General features: G+C 36.4%; 1 protein-coding gene across 2 annotated transcripts in view; it reads left to right on the forward strand.

The window, feature by feature from the left end:
* Window positions 1–16,615, forward strand: part of WDR17 (WD repeat domain 17) — a 343,395-nt gene that overhangs the window by 135,593 nt on the left and 191,187 nt on the right. For both annotated transcript variants that reach the window (XM_053703848.1, XM_053703847.1), the window contains exons 3-5: window positions 8,723–8,851; window positions 15,533–15,716; window positions 16,213–16,443. In XM_053703848.1, coding sequence (XP_053559823.1) covers window positions 8,729–8,851; window positions 15,533–15,716; window positions 16,213–16,443 — 538 coding nt within the window. In that variant the 5' untranslated portion in view covers window positions 8,723–8,728. The remainder of the gene's footprint in view (window positions 1–8,722; window positions 8,852–15,532; window positions 15,717–16,212; window positions 16,444–16,615) is intronic.

Below are 16,615 nucleotides of genomic sequence, written 5' to 3' on the forward strand. Positions count from 1 at the left end.
GTGTAGTGTTAGGTTTAATTGTAACTTAGGTTAGGATTTATTTTACAGGTAATTTTGTATTTCTTTTAGCTAGGTAGTTATTAAATAGTTAATAACTATTTAATAACTATTCTAACTAGCTAAAATAAATACAAAGTTACCTGTAAAATAAATATAAATCCTAAGATAGCTACAATGTAATTATTAAATATATTGTAGCTATCTTAGGGTTTATTTTACAGGTAAGTATTTAGTTTTAAATAGGAATAATTTATTAAAGTATAGTGTAGTGTTAGGTGTAATTGTAACTTAGGTTAGTTTTTAGTTTACAGGTACATTTCTCTTTATTTTAGCTAGGTAAACTATTACATAGTTAATAACTATTTAATAGCTATTGTACCTAGTTAAAATAAATTGAAAGTTACCTGTAAAATAAAAATAAATCCTAAGATAGCTACAATATAATTATTATTTATATTGTAGCTATATTAGGGTTTATTTTACAGGTAAGTATTTAGTTTTAAATAGGATTAACTTAGTTAATAAGAGAAATATTATTTAGATTTATTTAATTAATGTTTAAGTTAGGGGGTGTTAGGGTTAGTGTTAGACTTAGGTTTAGGGGTTAATAATTTTATTACAGTGGCGGCGGTGTAGTGGGGGGCAGGATAGGGGTTAATAAATTTATTATAGGTGGCGACGGTGTAGGGGGGGCAGGATAGGGGTTAATAAATTTATAGGTGGCGACGGTGTAGGGGGGGCAGGATAGGGGTTAATAAATTTAATATAGGTGGCGATAGTGTAGGGGGGCAGGATAGGGTTTAATAAATTTATTATAGGTGGCGACGGTGTAGGGGGGGCAGGATAGGGGTTAATAAATTTAATATAGGTTGCGGCGGGTTCAGGGAGCGGCGGTTTAGGGGTTAAACTATTTATTTGCGGCGAGGTGCGGGATCAGCAGGATAGGGGTTAATAACTTTATTATAGAGGGCGACGGTATAGGGGGGGCAGGATAGGGGTTACTAGGTATAATGTAGGTGGCAGCGGTGTCCGGGAGCGGTGGTTTAGGGGTTAATACATTTATAAGAGTTGCGGCGGGGTTTAGGAGCGGCGGTTTAGGGGTTAATACATTTATAAGAGTTGCGGCGGGGTATAGGAGTGGCGGTTTAGGGGTTAGTAACTTTATTTAGTTGCGGGGGGCTCCGGTATAGGGGGTAGAACAGTGTAGTATAGTGTGAGTGCTTAGTGACAGGCTAGCAAGAAAGCTGTCAAAAAGCCGAAGAGCAGCGAGATCGGATGAGTGATAACTCTCACAGTCCGCTGCTCATCGCCCCGTACTTGGTCCGCGGCTTTTTGACAGCTTTTTTGATAACTTAGGCGAATTTTGGCAGGTCCGCGGCGGCGATGTGAGGCGAGCTTAGGCGGGCGTATTGGGCCAGCGAAGGCAGGAAAAGTAGACACGTTGATAACTAGGCCCCAGGGTGTCCAAAATCCTAAAGAATTGCAGATATCCAGTCCAAAAATCAAAACAATAGTGTAAACAGGCAGAATAAGCAGACATGGGCAGGGTTGTGTTAACAGACAATGGCATCTACAGGAATCTAATACAGAAAGTACACTCACAGGTATCAGTAGCTGAGAACATGGCTGCATCATGTAAAGTTGACAGCTAGGAAAACAGACACAATCTCGAGCATAGAATGCAAAGATGTGGTGAGACAAACATGATGTGATGATTGCAACTCAAATATACATGAGAAGAGTAAAACTTAACAAAACTTGTAAAAGATGAAAATGTAAACAAACACGACCACTTAAAAGTAGATATCAGAGGTAATGACAATCAGGGGTTTGCCATGGCAGTGTTTATTTGAGAATAAACAGAATTTTTGAAAGATACAATTTGAACCAGATGCTTGACTTCTCTGACCAATATCATAAGCCTAGCTTTCAATGGTAAATGTTTGGTCTACATCTTCTGGAAGACTAGTCAACATCTCATTTACACTTTATGTGAATAAGATCGGAATCCATGACCACCAACATTCATAATACAACCAGGCATTCTTTGAAAAATGAAAGTTAATAAATTAAACTAATATTTAAGTAGGTTTCTGTCTTTAAGTCATATTTTTTTCAGTAGTCTTTCTCATTCCTTAAAACCTAGAACAAAGTGGATCTCTGCACTCTCCTAGGAACATACTGCTTTCAAGCTTATTATTTTAAAATCAACTTTTCCAAGATACTACCATCAATGAGTTGTGACACTGTACATGTGCAGTGTCATTTATTTGTGAAAAAGAAACCAATGGCACTACATCAATAATGAATGTGAAAACACCATATAGTAAATAATTATGTTTTATGTACTAGTAAAATACTTGTACACTTGTATCAATACTTTACTGGGTATAGGTACTGTGTACTTCTTATTTTTAGTTAGCAAAATCAGTACAAGACTGATAAGGATGTACAACTCCAACCACTCTGTTTTCCTATGGCTAGAACAAGTGGAGTATAATTAGCAGAGTTGAAATTAAAAAATTACTTTTATTAAGGCAATTATAAAAAAAATGGTAACACATTAGAAACACAAGGAACATGGGCTGGATAGAAATTGTGTATTAAACTATATCAATAGAATTAATAGAGACAAGGTATGGGGCTAGGTACTATCCCTTTAAATGGCCTAGGATGATAATGTTAATCCATGGTCATTTTGCTGGGGTGGTAATGCAGAAATCCTTGCTGGTAATAGTTCGTTCTTGAGAGTGACTGCATCTTTTGTCTTATAATAACTATAATATAAATAGTAAGGATTAGTATTAGATCAGTCACCCAACAATTGCTTGCAGCGCTGCCTCACGCTGCTATGGCGTGATTATGCAGAGCTGCCAAGAGTGTAATTACGAAATCTGTTCATTCAAATATCCTACAAACTTGTCTCTGCTTATAATTCACAAATGGTTATAATATCTAGGATACAAACAATCCTCCACATTGAATACAACTATAGGTAATTTAATTACTTTAGATATCTGGTATAAGTGAGATCCATTAAATAAACCATGGTCAAAATGTGATGCTTCTAAATCTCAACGAAGCTGCTGCCCTATATGCTATAGTAATATTCCAGCATTTCTTTGCTAATTAAAAATACAGTGAGAGCCAATTTCACTCCCCAACCTCCCCTGACATGTTTTGCCGTGAACCAACTTTTTCAAAGGGTGAGTGTCATTTATGTCTGATGATAACTATATTGGAAAGACTACTGGCAGATAAGAAAGAAAAAAAAACCTTGCAGATGCCTAATGAACAATGAGCATTGGGACAAAAGGATGACCAGGAATATGGAGCATACCTCATTGTTCTGGAGCTGTGTACATACCCTGAACCCAGAGAATTAGGGAACTAAGCCTTACCTGAATACTGATTCATATACCCAGAGACTCCAGGTACAATCCAGAAAGAGGTTGAAATCACTTTTACAGGAATAAAGATATTGTATTTAACACACTTTTTTAAAATATCTAAAACATGAGATAATTCTGTACCATGTGAAAATCATCCAAACTTATAACCTATGTGAGATAGTTGCATCATGCCTGTAGCTAGATACATGTTCATAATTATACTGTATGATACTCCAGTTGTTTTGAAAGATAATAACCCATTCCTGTCCATTAAATAACAGCTTGTGTTATCATTGTGTTACATGTGAATGTAAAAGAGAGGTAAATTGAGGGAAAAGCAAGTAAATCAGATAGATTATATAAAGACCATATATTCTACTATTTTTTAATATGCTTAAAAGAACAATAAAGTCAAAATTAAACCTTTAAGATGCAGATAGACTATGCCATTTCAAACAATTTTCCAATTAACTTATATTATCAAATTTGATTAATTATCTTGGTATCTTTTGTTAAACAGCATATATAAGGGCCGACACTTAAATCAAAATTAAACTTTCATTATTCAGATAGAGCAGCAATATTAAACAACTTTCTAATTTACTTCCATTAACAAAATTGTGTACAGTCTTTTTATATTTAAACTTTTTGAGTCACCAGCTCCTACTAAGCTTGTGCAAGAATTTACAGAATAAAACGTGTATGCATTTGTGACTGGCTGATGGCTGTCACATTGTACGTGTATGTATTTGTGATTGGCTGATGGCTGTCACATTGTACGTGTATGCATTTGTGATTTCCTGATGGCTGTCACATGACGTGTATGCATTTGTGATTGGATGATGGCTGTCACATGGTACAGGGGGAGTAGAAATAAACATAACGTAATTGTCAGAATAAAAAAATCTACTACTCATTTGAAGTTCAGACTAAGAGGCCTATTTATCAAGCCGTCAACTGTGCTGCATTCGCCGGCACCAATATGATCGCCTGACATCGCCTAACATCGCGGCCGCGGACCTGAATACGCTCTCCAAATTTAACAAAAAAGATGTCAAAAAGCCGTGCACCAAGTACGGGGTGATGAGCAGCAGACTGTTGTTAACTAACAGTCATCGATCTCGCTGCTATTCGGCTTTTTAACAGCTTTATTTGTATACTGTCACTAAACACCGCCACTATACTAAACTGTATAACCCCTATCCCGCCGCTCCCTGACCCTGCCACAACTAAATAAAGTTATTAACCCCTAAACCGCCGCTCCCGGAGCCCACCGCAACTCTAATAAACTTATTAACCCCATCCCGCCACTCCCGGACCCCGCCGCCACCTACATTATGTTCTTAACCCCTAATCTGCTGCCCCTACACTGCCACCACCTACATTATGTTATTAACCCCTATCCCACCGCTCACGGAGCCCACCGCAACTAAAGTTATTAACCCCTAAACCGCCAGCCCCCCACATCACCATAAACTAAATTAACCTATTAACCCCTAAACCTAACAACCCGCTAACTGCATATTAAATATTAACTCATCCCTATCTTATAATAAATTTAAACTTACCTTTAGATTTAAATTAAACTATATTAAACTAATAATTAACCTACCCTAACTGTTATACTAAAATTACATTAAAACTATATTAAACTAATAATTAATCTACCCTAATTATTAGACTAAAACTATATTAAATTAATAATTAACCTACCCTAACTGTTATACTAAAATTACATTAAACTACAAATTAAATGAACTATATTATATATTTAAAAACCTAACCCTACTCAAATAATTTAAATCTACACTAAAAAATTACTAAGTTACAAAAAACTAACAACTAAGTTACAAAAAATAACAAACACTGAGTTAAAAAAAAATAAACACTAAGTTACACAAAATAAAAATAAATTATCAAAGATTTAAACTAATTACACCTAATCTAAGGGCCCTATGAAAATAACCCCCCCCCAAATAAAAAAAACCCTAGCCTACAATAAACTACAAATAGACTTTAAAAGTGCCTTTTGCGGGGCATTGCCCCAAAGAAATCAGCTCTTTTACCTATAAATAAAAAATACAAATACCTCCCCAACAGTAAAACCCACCACCCACACAACCAACCCCCCCCAAATAAAAACCTAACAAAAAAAACCTAAGCTCCCCATTGCCCTGAAAAGGGCATTTATATGGACATTGCCCTAAAAAGGGCATTTAGCTCTATTGCAGCCCAAACCCCTAATCTAAAAATAAAAGCCACCCAATACACCCTTAAAAAGTCCTAACACTAACCCCTGAAGATTCACTTACAGTTTTTAAGATCCGACATCCATCCTCCAAGAAGCCAGCCGAAGTCTTCATCCAAGCTCGCAGAAGTCTTTACCCAGATGGCATTTTCTATCTTCATCCATCCAGCGCGGAGCGGCTCCATCTTCAAGACATCCAACGTGGAGCATCCTCTTCGTTCTACATCTTCTTCCCGAATGAAGGTTCCATTAAATTATGTCATCCAAGATGCCGTCTGGGTGAAGACTTCTGCGGGCTTGGATGAAGACTTTGGCCGCTTGGATGAAGACTTCTGCCGGCATCTTGGAGGATGGATGTTGGATCTTCAAAACTGTAAGTGAATCTTCAGGGGTTAGTGTTAGTATTTTTTAAGGGTGTATTGGGTGGGTTTTATTTTTAGATTAGGGGTTTGGGCTGCAATAGAGCTAAATGCCCTTTTAAGGGCAATGCCCATCCAAATGCCCTTTTCAGGGCAATGGGGAGCTTAGTTTTTTTTAGTTAGGTTTTTATTTGGGGGGTTGATTGTGTGGGTGGTGGGTTTTACTGTTTGGGGGGTATTTGTATTTTTTATTTACAGGTAAAAGAGCTGATTTCTTTGGGGCAATGCCCCGCAAAAGGCCAGTTTAAGGGCTATTTGTAGTTTATTGTAAGCTAGGGTTTTTTTTATTTTGGGGGGCTTTTTTATTTTCATAGGGCCCTTAAATTAGGTGTAATTAGTTTAAATCTTTGATAATTTATTTTTTATTTTGTGTAACTTAGTGTTTATTTTTTTTTGTAACTTAGTGTTTGTTATTTTTTGTAACTTAGTTGTTAGGTTTTTTTTTAGTAATTTTTTAGTGTAGATTTAAATTATTTGAGTAGGGTTAGGTTTTTAAATATATAATATAGTTAATTTAATTTGTAGTTTAATGTAATCTTAGTATAACAGTTAGGGTAGATTAATTCATAGTTTAATATAGTTTAATTTAAATCTAAAGGTAAGTTTAAATTTATTATAAGATAGGGATGAGTTAATATTTCATATAAAGTTAGCGGGTTGTTAGGTTTAGGGGTTAAAAGTTTAATTTAGTTTATGGTGATGTGGGGGGCTGGCGGTTTAGGGGTTAATAGGTTTAGTAAGTGCTAGTGATGTGGGATGCCAGGGGTTAATACCTTTATTTAGTTGCAGTGGGCTCCGGGAGCGGCGGGATAGGGGTTAATAACTTTATGTAGGTGGTGGTGTTGTAGAGGCGGAAGATTAGTGGTGAATAAGTATAATGTAGGTGGCGGCAGAATAGGGGTTAATAAGTATAATGTAGGTGGCGGCGGTGTCGGGGCAGCAGATTAGGGGTTAATAAGTATAATGTAGGTGGTGGTAGTGTAGGTGGCGGCGGCAGATTAGGGGTGTTTAGACTCGGGGTACATGCTAGGGTGTTAGGTGTAAACATAATTTTTATTCTACCATAGAAATCAATGGGATATCGTCCAGCAGCGAACATAAGCGTTTGCTGCTTTCAGACTCCCATTGATTCCTATGGCATCCGCCGCCTTCAGGGCGACGGATTGAAAACCAGGTCAGAAGAGTGGCGAGCGTACCTGGTAGAAATTTGTTAACTAGCAAAAGTAGTCAGATAGTGCCAAATTTGCATTCGGAACATGTAATGACGTAAGCATTGATCTGTGTTGGACTGAGTCCGGCGGATCGTATGTTACGTCACAGATTTCTACATTTGCCGGTCTATAGGCTTTGATAACTAAGGCGAATCAGGCTCGCCACAATTACGCTGTGGAATGCCAGCGTATTTGCGGTTGACAGCTTGATAAATAGGCCTCTGAGTGCTCTTGCATTGTCTTGTTATCTTGCATTTGTTGATTATGCAAATCTACTGTGTTGATTGGTCCTTTAATTTTGAGCTTTAATTCCCTTAAACAACTGAACTGTAGTGGATCAAATGGCAAGAATAACAATTGCACTATTGAAGTTGGAGAGTGCAATAAGAGAATGTTTATGAATGTTGTCTCCTATCTGCTTTCTGAAGACCTGATTTTAGTCTATTGCATAAGATATATTTAACCTAGAACTGTTTTATTGTCATTTGGTTATTGTATGGTGCATTTATTTTTCATTAATTTGGATTTTTTTTTTCTCATTATTTTGCAGTCTCCAAATCCAAATCATGACCTCTTTATCCAGTATTCTTTTATTTTTGTAGAAAAATAATTTATCTCTGAGAAACAAAATATGATATTTATGTTTGTGCCTTTACAAAGAATGTTAAGACATACCTAACGGTATAATAAACAATAGCATGAAGTCCATTTTAAAGAATATATTTTGCAGTTCTGGAGGCCATATCTTCAGAAGGATATTAACAAACTTGAATCTGTGCAAAGGAGGGCTACCAAAATGGTACATGGTCTAAAAAATAAAACTTACCAGGATAGACTCAATGACCTAAATATGTATAGCTTAGAGGAGAGAAGGGAAAGAGGTGATATGATAGCAACTTTCAAGTACATTAAAGGGTTTAGTAAAACTGAGGCTGTGGGTATTTTACATAAAATGGAAAATTCAAGAACAAGGGGTCATGAACTCAAGCTAAAGGGTAGTAGATTCAGGAGTAATTTGAGGAAGCACTTCTTTACAGAAAGAGTGATTGATTTATGGAATAAACTTCCTCAAGAGGTAGTAGCAACAAACATTGTGGGGGACTTTAAAAATGCATGGGACAAGCATAAGGCTATCCTACGAACTAGATAAGTTTATACTGTTAGGTAAGGTCGGGCAGACTTGCTGGGCCTATGGCTCTTATCTGCCGTCAATATCTATGTTTCTATGTTTCTATGTTTAATATTTCCCAAAACTCCAAGATCATACAGGTTATCTATCTATGTCAAATTTAAATTTCCGATTCATTTTTTTTAGGGAATTGACTGACACTTTTGTTGACTGAATGGGTTGAAATTGTAGTGCAATATGCTTTCAGTTTGATCTTAATGAATATTTGGGATGATAAAAAATATTGATTTAATATTTAATGTAAGTTAATTATATTGTTTTAGGCAAAGATGTCCCAAGTCAAGCAAGTAGGCCTTTTGGCTGCTGGATGCCAACCTTGGAACAAAGATGTTTGTGCTGCCAGTGGAGACAGATTTGCATACTGTGCCACCCTTGCTATTTATGTGTATCAGGTAAGACCAGCATCTACAGTAAATTCAGAACCTATGGATTGGTTGCCAGGGTTAAAATCTGTTAATAGTCACTTAAAGTGAATGTCAATTTTGATGCTAAAGTGTGAATGGGATAGGGAGGCTAGTAAGGCCTAGAAATTGTATCTTTACCTTAAGCTATAAGGTAAAAAAAAAAACCTTTTATGAAGGAAAAATTATATGATGTGCAGGCCCTTAAAATAATTATATATTTATATTTGTAAGAGAGATTCTATAGCAACCGCAATAAGATTGCTATCTATATAGACAGGGATTTCAGCACATCTTTTTAGATAAACTGCTGAACAAATGTCCAACTCCGCTTAATAGCGGTAAGTGGATACTGCTTCCATTTACCACCCACCTGTAAGCCATCTCGAGAGTATCTCTAATAAACAAAAAAATTAAATATGATTAGAACTCATGAACCAATAAAACAGTGAAGCGTTGGTTGAGAAATGTCTAAGCACAGATTTGGCTGTACAAATTTATTATATGTAAATCACATGAAGCAGCACAATAAATATTCCAACTGTGAGCTAGCTGTACTGACAACACCTCCACTAGTGGGTGGTTACGTGCAGAGCGTAAAATCAGCCACCATAGTGAGCCGTGAGGATCTATGTCAGTAAGTAGCCTGTATAAACAAATCAAAAGCATGAACAAGATCACATAAACAATAAATCCATATGTGTGGGAACATCTCCCAGTATTGTGCACAATACTTTAGCGACCAGTAATTAGCAGGTTAATTCCAATCTTTGTAATTAGAGGCTTTTTAGACTGTAAAGGGTAATACAACAACTCCAGTAACAGCGGACACCACCAATATGATTAGAGGTATCAGGCGTCATGTTATAATGAATCTGGATCTATGTGTATATAATCGAAATTTACAGGCTGATTGGATTTTCCATAAAATTATAGGTATGTTAACAGTGGTTGTATTATATCAGGCTATCAATAGCAAGTAAAGGCTATGGGGAAAAGGATTAACAACTCCAGTATTCAGCGGGCACCACCAATATAAAAAAGGTAACAGGTGTCATGAATGTTAATTTCCCTGGATCTATGTTAACGCTCCCCCAAAGCCATTCAATATTATCTGTCACAGTAGGATAGCAAATACACAGAACGGTAAGTTTTTTTTCCACAACAGGAGTGAAATGTAAATTTTGATGAATTAAAGTGCCCCTGCTTTTAATAAAATTTTTAAAAACCGGGCACTTTAGCATCAAAATTGACATTCACTTTAAATGTTCATTTTTTAAAATAAATTCCTGAAGGTGGTATCTATTTGTAAAGAGAAAGAGAGAAAGCTTTTCAGTTAAATAGATCAAAACATGTATAAAAATATTTATGCAATATTCATATTTAATAAATGTTTTAACTTTGTATTTATTGTAAATATTTCACATTCCAATGTTCTGCAGTAGCAGAATATGTTCTAAGTATCGGCTAGATTTAGAGTTTTGTCGGTAACGACCCGCGTAGCTAACGCTGTTTTTTTTTCCCCCACACCTTTTAAATACCGCTGGTATTTAGAGTTCACAGAAGGGCTGCGTTAGGCTCCAAAAAGGGAGCGTATAGCATAATTTACCGCCACTGAAACTCTAAATACCAGCGGTGCTTACAGACGCGGCCAGCTTCAAAAACGTGCTCATGCACGATTTCCCCATAGGAAACAATGGGGCCGTTTGAGCTGAAAAAAAACCTAACACCTGCAAAAAAGCAGCGTTCAGCTCCTAACGCAGCCCCATTGTTTCCTATGGGGAAACACTTCCTATGTCTGCACCTAACACCCTAACATGTACCCCGAGTCTAAACACCCCTAACCTTACACTTATTAACCCCTAATCTTCCGCCCCCGCTATCGCTGACCCTTGCATATTTTTTTTAACCCCTAATCTGCCGCTCCGTACACCGCCGCAACCTACGTTATCCCTATGTACCCCTAATCTGCTGCCCTAACATCGCCGACCCCTATATTATATTTATTAACCTCTAATCTGCCGCCCCCAACGTCGCCGCCACCTGCCTACAATTATTAACCCCTAATTTGCTGACCGGATCTCGCCGCTACTATAATAAATTTATTAAACCCTAATCCGCCTCACTAACCCTATAATAAATAGTATTAACCCCTAATCTGCCCTCCCTAACATCACCGACACCTAACTTCAAGTATTAACCCCTAATCTGCTGACCGGACCTCACCGCTACTCTATTAAATTTATTAACCCCTAAAGCTAAGTCTAACCCTAACACTAACACACCCCTAAGTTAAATATAATTTTTATCTAACGAAATAAATTAACTCTTATTAAATAAATTATTCCTATTTAAAGCTAAATACTTACCTGTAAAATAAACCCTAATATAGCTACAATATAGATTATAATTATATTGTAGCTATTTTAGGATTACTATTTATTTTACAGGCAACTTTGTATTTATTTTAACCAGGTACAATAGCTATTAAATAGTTAATAACTATTTAATAGTTACCTAGTTAAAATAATTATCAAATTACCTGTAAAATAAATCCTAACCTAAGTTACAATTAAACCTAACACTACACTATCAATAAATAAAATACCTACAATTATCTACAATTAAACCTAACACTACACTATCAATAAATTAATTAAATAAAATACCTACAAATAAATACAATTAAATAAACTAACTAAAGTACAAAAAATAAAAAAAGAACTAAGTTACAAAAAATAAAAAAATAATTTACAAACATTAGAAAAAGATTACAACAATTTTAAACTAATTACACCTACTCTAAGACCCCTAATAAAATAACAAAGCCCCCCAAAATAAAAAAATGCCCTACCCTATTCTAAAATACAAATAGAAAAGCTCTTTTACCTTACCAGCCCTTAAAAGGGCCTTTTGCGGGGCATGCCCCAAAGAATTCAGCTCTTTTGCCTGTAAAAAAAACATACAATACCCAACCCAACATTACAACCCACCACCCACATACCCCTAATCTAACCCAAACCCCCCTTAAATAAACCTAACACTAAGCCCCTGAAGATCTTCCTACCTTGTCTTCACCACGCCGGGTATCACCGATCGGTCCAGAAGAGGCTCCGAAGTCTTCATCCAAGCCCAAGCGGGGGCTGAAGAAGTCCATCATCGGGCTGAAGAGGTCCATCATCGGGCTGAAGTCTTGATCCAAGCAGCGGCTGAAGAAGTCCATCATCGGGCTGAAGTCTTGATCCAAGCGGGCGCTGAAGAAGTCCATCATCGGGCTGAAGTCTTCTATCAATCGGCATCTTCAATCTTCTTTCTTCCGGAGCCATCTTCTTCCAGCCAACGCGGATCCATCCTCTTCTACCGACGCCTACTTGCCAAATGACGGTTCCTTTAAATGACATCATCCAAGATGGCCTCCCTCGAATTCCGATTGGCTGATAGGATTCTATCAGCCAATCGGAATTAAGGTAGGAAAATTCTGATTGGCTGATGGAATCAGCCAATCAGATTCAAGTTCAATCCGATTGGCTGATCCAATCAGCCAATCAGATTGAGCTCGCATTCTATTGGCTGATCGGAACCGCCAGATTTCTAACGCTCACTTTAGCCAAGACTCTAAATACCAGCGTTAGAAAGATCCCATTGAAAAGATAGGCTACGCAATTGGCGTAGGGGGATCTGCGGTATGTAAAAGTCGCGGCTGCAAAGTGAGCGTTAGACCCTTTCCTGACTGACTCTAAATACCAGCGGTAGCCCAAAACCAGCATTAGGAGCCCCTGTTAGGTTTTTTCCCCACTTTTTTTCCTCTATTGACTTCATGGGGGAATATGTAAACGTGCACACGGTATTCTAAGTTTGGCTTTTTGTGCACGTCAGGTTAGCACATGAACAAAAACAGTAATCTGACCCAATGTTTTTTCATGTAACCATTCATTTCAATTCAATGTTGGTGCAATTCATAGTTACATATAATTTTCCAAAATTTTATAATTAACCATTTTCATCCCCAAACCCTTAATTGCAATCATAATTGAATATTGAGAAGATCGTATTTAAGTTACATAGCTTAAACCTGTGATTTAAACTTTATTTTTGTACTTTTTATTGAACAAATAAAGTTATGTTTATTAATATATGAACTGAACATGTGCAAGAACTTTAATATTGAAAAATATCTGCAAACAACCAAGAAATGCCATTGGGAATTTTTTTTTTTAAATTGGTTTTCATCAGGTCCAATGTGTAAAATGTAAAAAGCCCATAAATTGTGCTGTGAAATCTTTTTATTATAGATTGTAAATACAATGTTGAATTGTATATATATATGATGAGCTAGCTCATTTACAAAAAGTAAATACCTTAATTATTAAGCATTATTTAATATATATATATCTCGTGGTGCAGACCCAATATGTATATATTTCTTAATTTATGGAAGAGAGACACAATAGATATAAGAGTCTATGTGTAAAAGAATGGGAATTCAGCAAAATTTTATTTGTAATATAAATAATAGAAAAACTGAAAGGACACTCTGTCGCAACAGCAGATACATACACATCTAATAACCTAAAAGTGAAAAATAATCATTAGTGTCAAATAACATAAAGAAACATATATAGATACAATACAAAATCAACCACTCTGATAAATCAGAGCTGAATTCCCATTCTTTTACACATAGACTCTTATATATTGTGTCTCTCTTCCATAAATTAAGAAATACAATGTTGAATTGACCCCATGCAAGGTGTATGTATGTATGTGTGTGTGTGTGTGTGTGTGTGTGTGTGTGTGTGTATATATATATATACAGTCGTATGCAAAAGTTTAGGCACCCCTGACAATTTCCTTGATTTTCATTTATAAAAAATTGGGTGTTTGGATCAGCAATTTCATTTTGATCTATCAAATAACTGAAGGACACAGTAATATTTCAATAGTCAAATGAGGTTTATTGGATTAACAGAAAATGTGCAATATGCATTAAAACGAAATTAGACAGGTGCATAACTTTGGGCACCCTTGTCATTTTGTTGATTTGAATACCTGTAACTACATAGCACTAATTAATTGGAACACACAATTGGTTTGTTGAGCCCAGTAAGCCTTGAACTTCATAGACAGGTGCATCCAATCATGAGAAAAGGTATTTAAGTTGGCCAATTGCAAGTTGTTGTTGTTGTTCTTTTTGACTCTCCTCTGAAGAGTGGCAACATGGGGGCCTCAAAACAACTCTCAAATGACCTGAAAACAAAGATTGTTCAACATTATGGTTTAGGGGAAGGCTACAAAAAGCTATCACAGAGATTTAAGCTGTCAGTATCCAGTGTGAGGAACATAGTGAGGAAATGGAAGACCACATGCACAGTTCTTGTTAAGGCCAGAAGTAAAATATCGGAGAGGGAAAGGCAAAGGATTGTGAGAACGGTCAAAAACAGCCCACAAACCACCTCCAAAGACCTACAACATCATCTTTCTGCAGATGGTGTCACTGTGCATCATTCAACAATTCAGCGTATGGGAGAGTGATGCGGAAGAAGCCTTTTCAGCACACATGTCCAAAACAGAATTGCTTGAGGTATTTAAACGCACATTTGGACAAGTCAGCTTCATTTTGGAAGAAGGTGCTGTGGACTGATGAAACAAAGATTGAGTTATTTGGTCATAACAAGGGGCGTTATGCATGGCGGCAAAAGAACACAGCGTTCCAAGACAAACACTTGCTAGCCACAGTAAAATTTGGTGGATGTTCCATCATGCTGTGGGGCTGTGGGGCCAGTGCCGGTACTGGGAATCTTGTTAAAGTTGAGGGTCGCATGAATTCCACTCAATATCAGCAGATACTTGAGAATAATGTTGAGGAATCAATCACAAAGTTCAAGTTACGCCAGAGCTGGATATTTCAACAAGACAACAACCCAAAACACTGCTCAAAATCTACTCTGGCATTTATGCAGAGGAACAAGTACAATGTTCTGGAATGGCCACCTCAGTCCCTAGACCTGAATATCATTGAAAATCTGTGGGGTGATTTAAAACGGGCTGTCTATGCTCGGCAACCATCAAACCTAACTGAACTGGAGATGTTTTGCAAGGATGAATGGTCCAAAATACCTTCATCCAGAATCCAGACACTCATTACATGCTATAGGAAGCGTCTAGAGGCTGTTATTTCTGCTAAAGGAGGCTCTACTAAATAATGATGCAATGTTTCTGTTGGGGTGCCCAAATTTATGCACCTGTCTAATTTCGTTTTGAGGCATATTGCGCATTTTCTGTTAATCCAATAAACCTCATTTCACTACTGAAATATTACTGTGTCCTTCAGTTATTTGATAGATCAAAATGAAATTGCTGATCCAAACACCCAATTATTTATAAATGAAAATCATGGAAATTGTCAGGGGCGCCTAAACTTTTGCATACGACTGTGTATATGTATATATATATATATATATATATATATATATATATATATTATCATGGATGAAAAGGTTGTGAAAAAGGTATTATAGTAAGGTCTAATATAAACTTACATTTTGTAATTTTTTGAATAGCAGGAAAAGAACTTTTAAGGTAAAGTTGTTGATAATGAGACCTAAGTAGTTCTGATAACCAAGCTTGGCACTATTTTAATTTATTTATATATTTTATTTATTTTGCTCATAGCTGGATCATCGTTACAATGAATTTAAGCTCCGTGCAATCATGTCAGAGCATAAGAAGACAATCACTGCCATTTCCTGGTGTCCGCACAACCCTGACATGTTTGCAAGTGCCAGTGCAGACAACTTAGTTATCATATGGAATGTTGCTGAACAGAAAGTAGTTGCAAGACTTGACAGTACCAAAGGTACTCACAAAGCATGATTTTTGTTCATTTATTTCCCAGTATATTTTACCTTAATTCAAATATTTTGGTGATGAAATATAATGCAGCTCAGTTCTCTTGTCTTGTTTTTGTCTTAAGTTGTCCATAATTGTTCTATATAGATATTTTCTCTTTCCTTTAATATTTATAAGTTTCTAAAACCCTAATCACTTTTTCCCACTCTCTCATTGACCTTAAATAGATAAATAGCCCTCTCCAGCCTCTATGAGAAGTGTGTGAACCTTATTAAATGGATTCCATAGAATAACTAAGGAGCTTGAGATCTTGGAGAGAATCTAGAGGCTCCAGATTTCTGTGAACCTATTTGATTCCATAACCTCCCTCTTTTTACACCTCCAGTCTTCCTGCTTTTTTTCATGTCACTCTAACCATTAGTTAGCTGGGTGTTGCAGTAATTAATGTATTTTTTAAATTAATATTTTAATACTAGAAAATAATGTTTAATACTTTTTTTAAGGAATGCCTGCCTCTTTAAGTTGGTGCTGGAATTCAGGTGACGCTGTAGCATTTGTGTCACATAGAGGTCCTCTCTATATATGGACTATATCTGGGCCGGACAGTGGAGTTGCTGTTCACAAGGAAGCACATAGTTTTCTTTCAGACATCTGTCTGTTTAGATGGCATCCAAAGAAAAAAGGAAAAGTAGTCTTTGGGCATACCGATGGAAGCCTTTCAATCTTTCAACCAGGTAAATATGTAGTTTCAATAAACAATATAACACATACAAATGACCATTGCTAGCATATAAGTAATTATGTAAACTGACCAAAATATAAAGGCTCTAACCTAGAATGTTTTGCTGAGCAAATTATAATGGTTTGCTTTTCATCTCTTTTCATGCATTCACTAATTAACTGAGT

Source organism: Bombina bombina, chromosome 2 (assembly GCF_027579735.1).
Source record: "Bombina bombina isolate aBomBom1 chromosome 2, aBomBom1.pri, whole genome shotgun sequence".
NCBI lineage: Eukaryota > Metazoa > Chordata > Amphibia > Anura > Bombinatoridae > Bombina > Bombina bombina.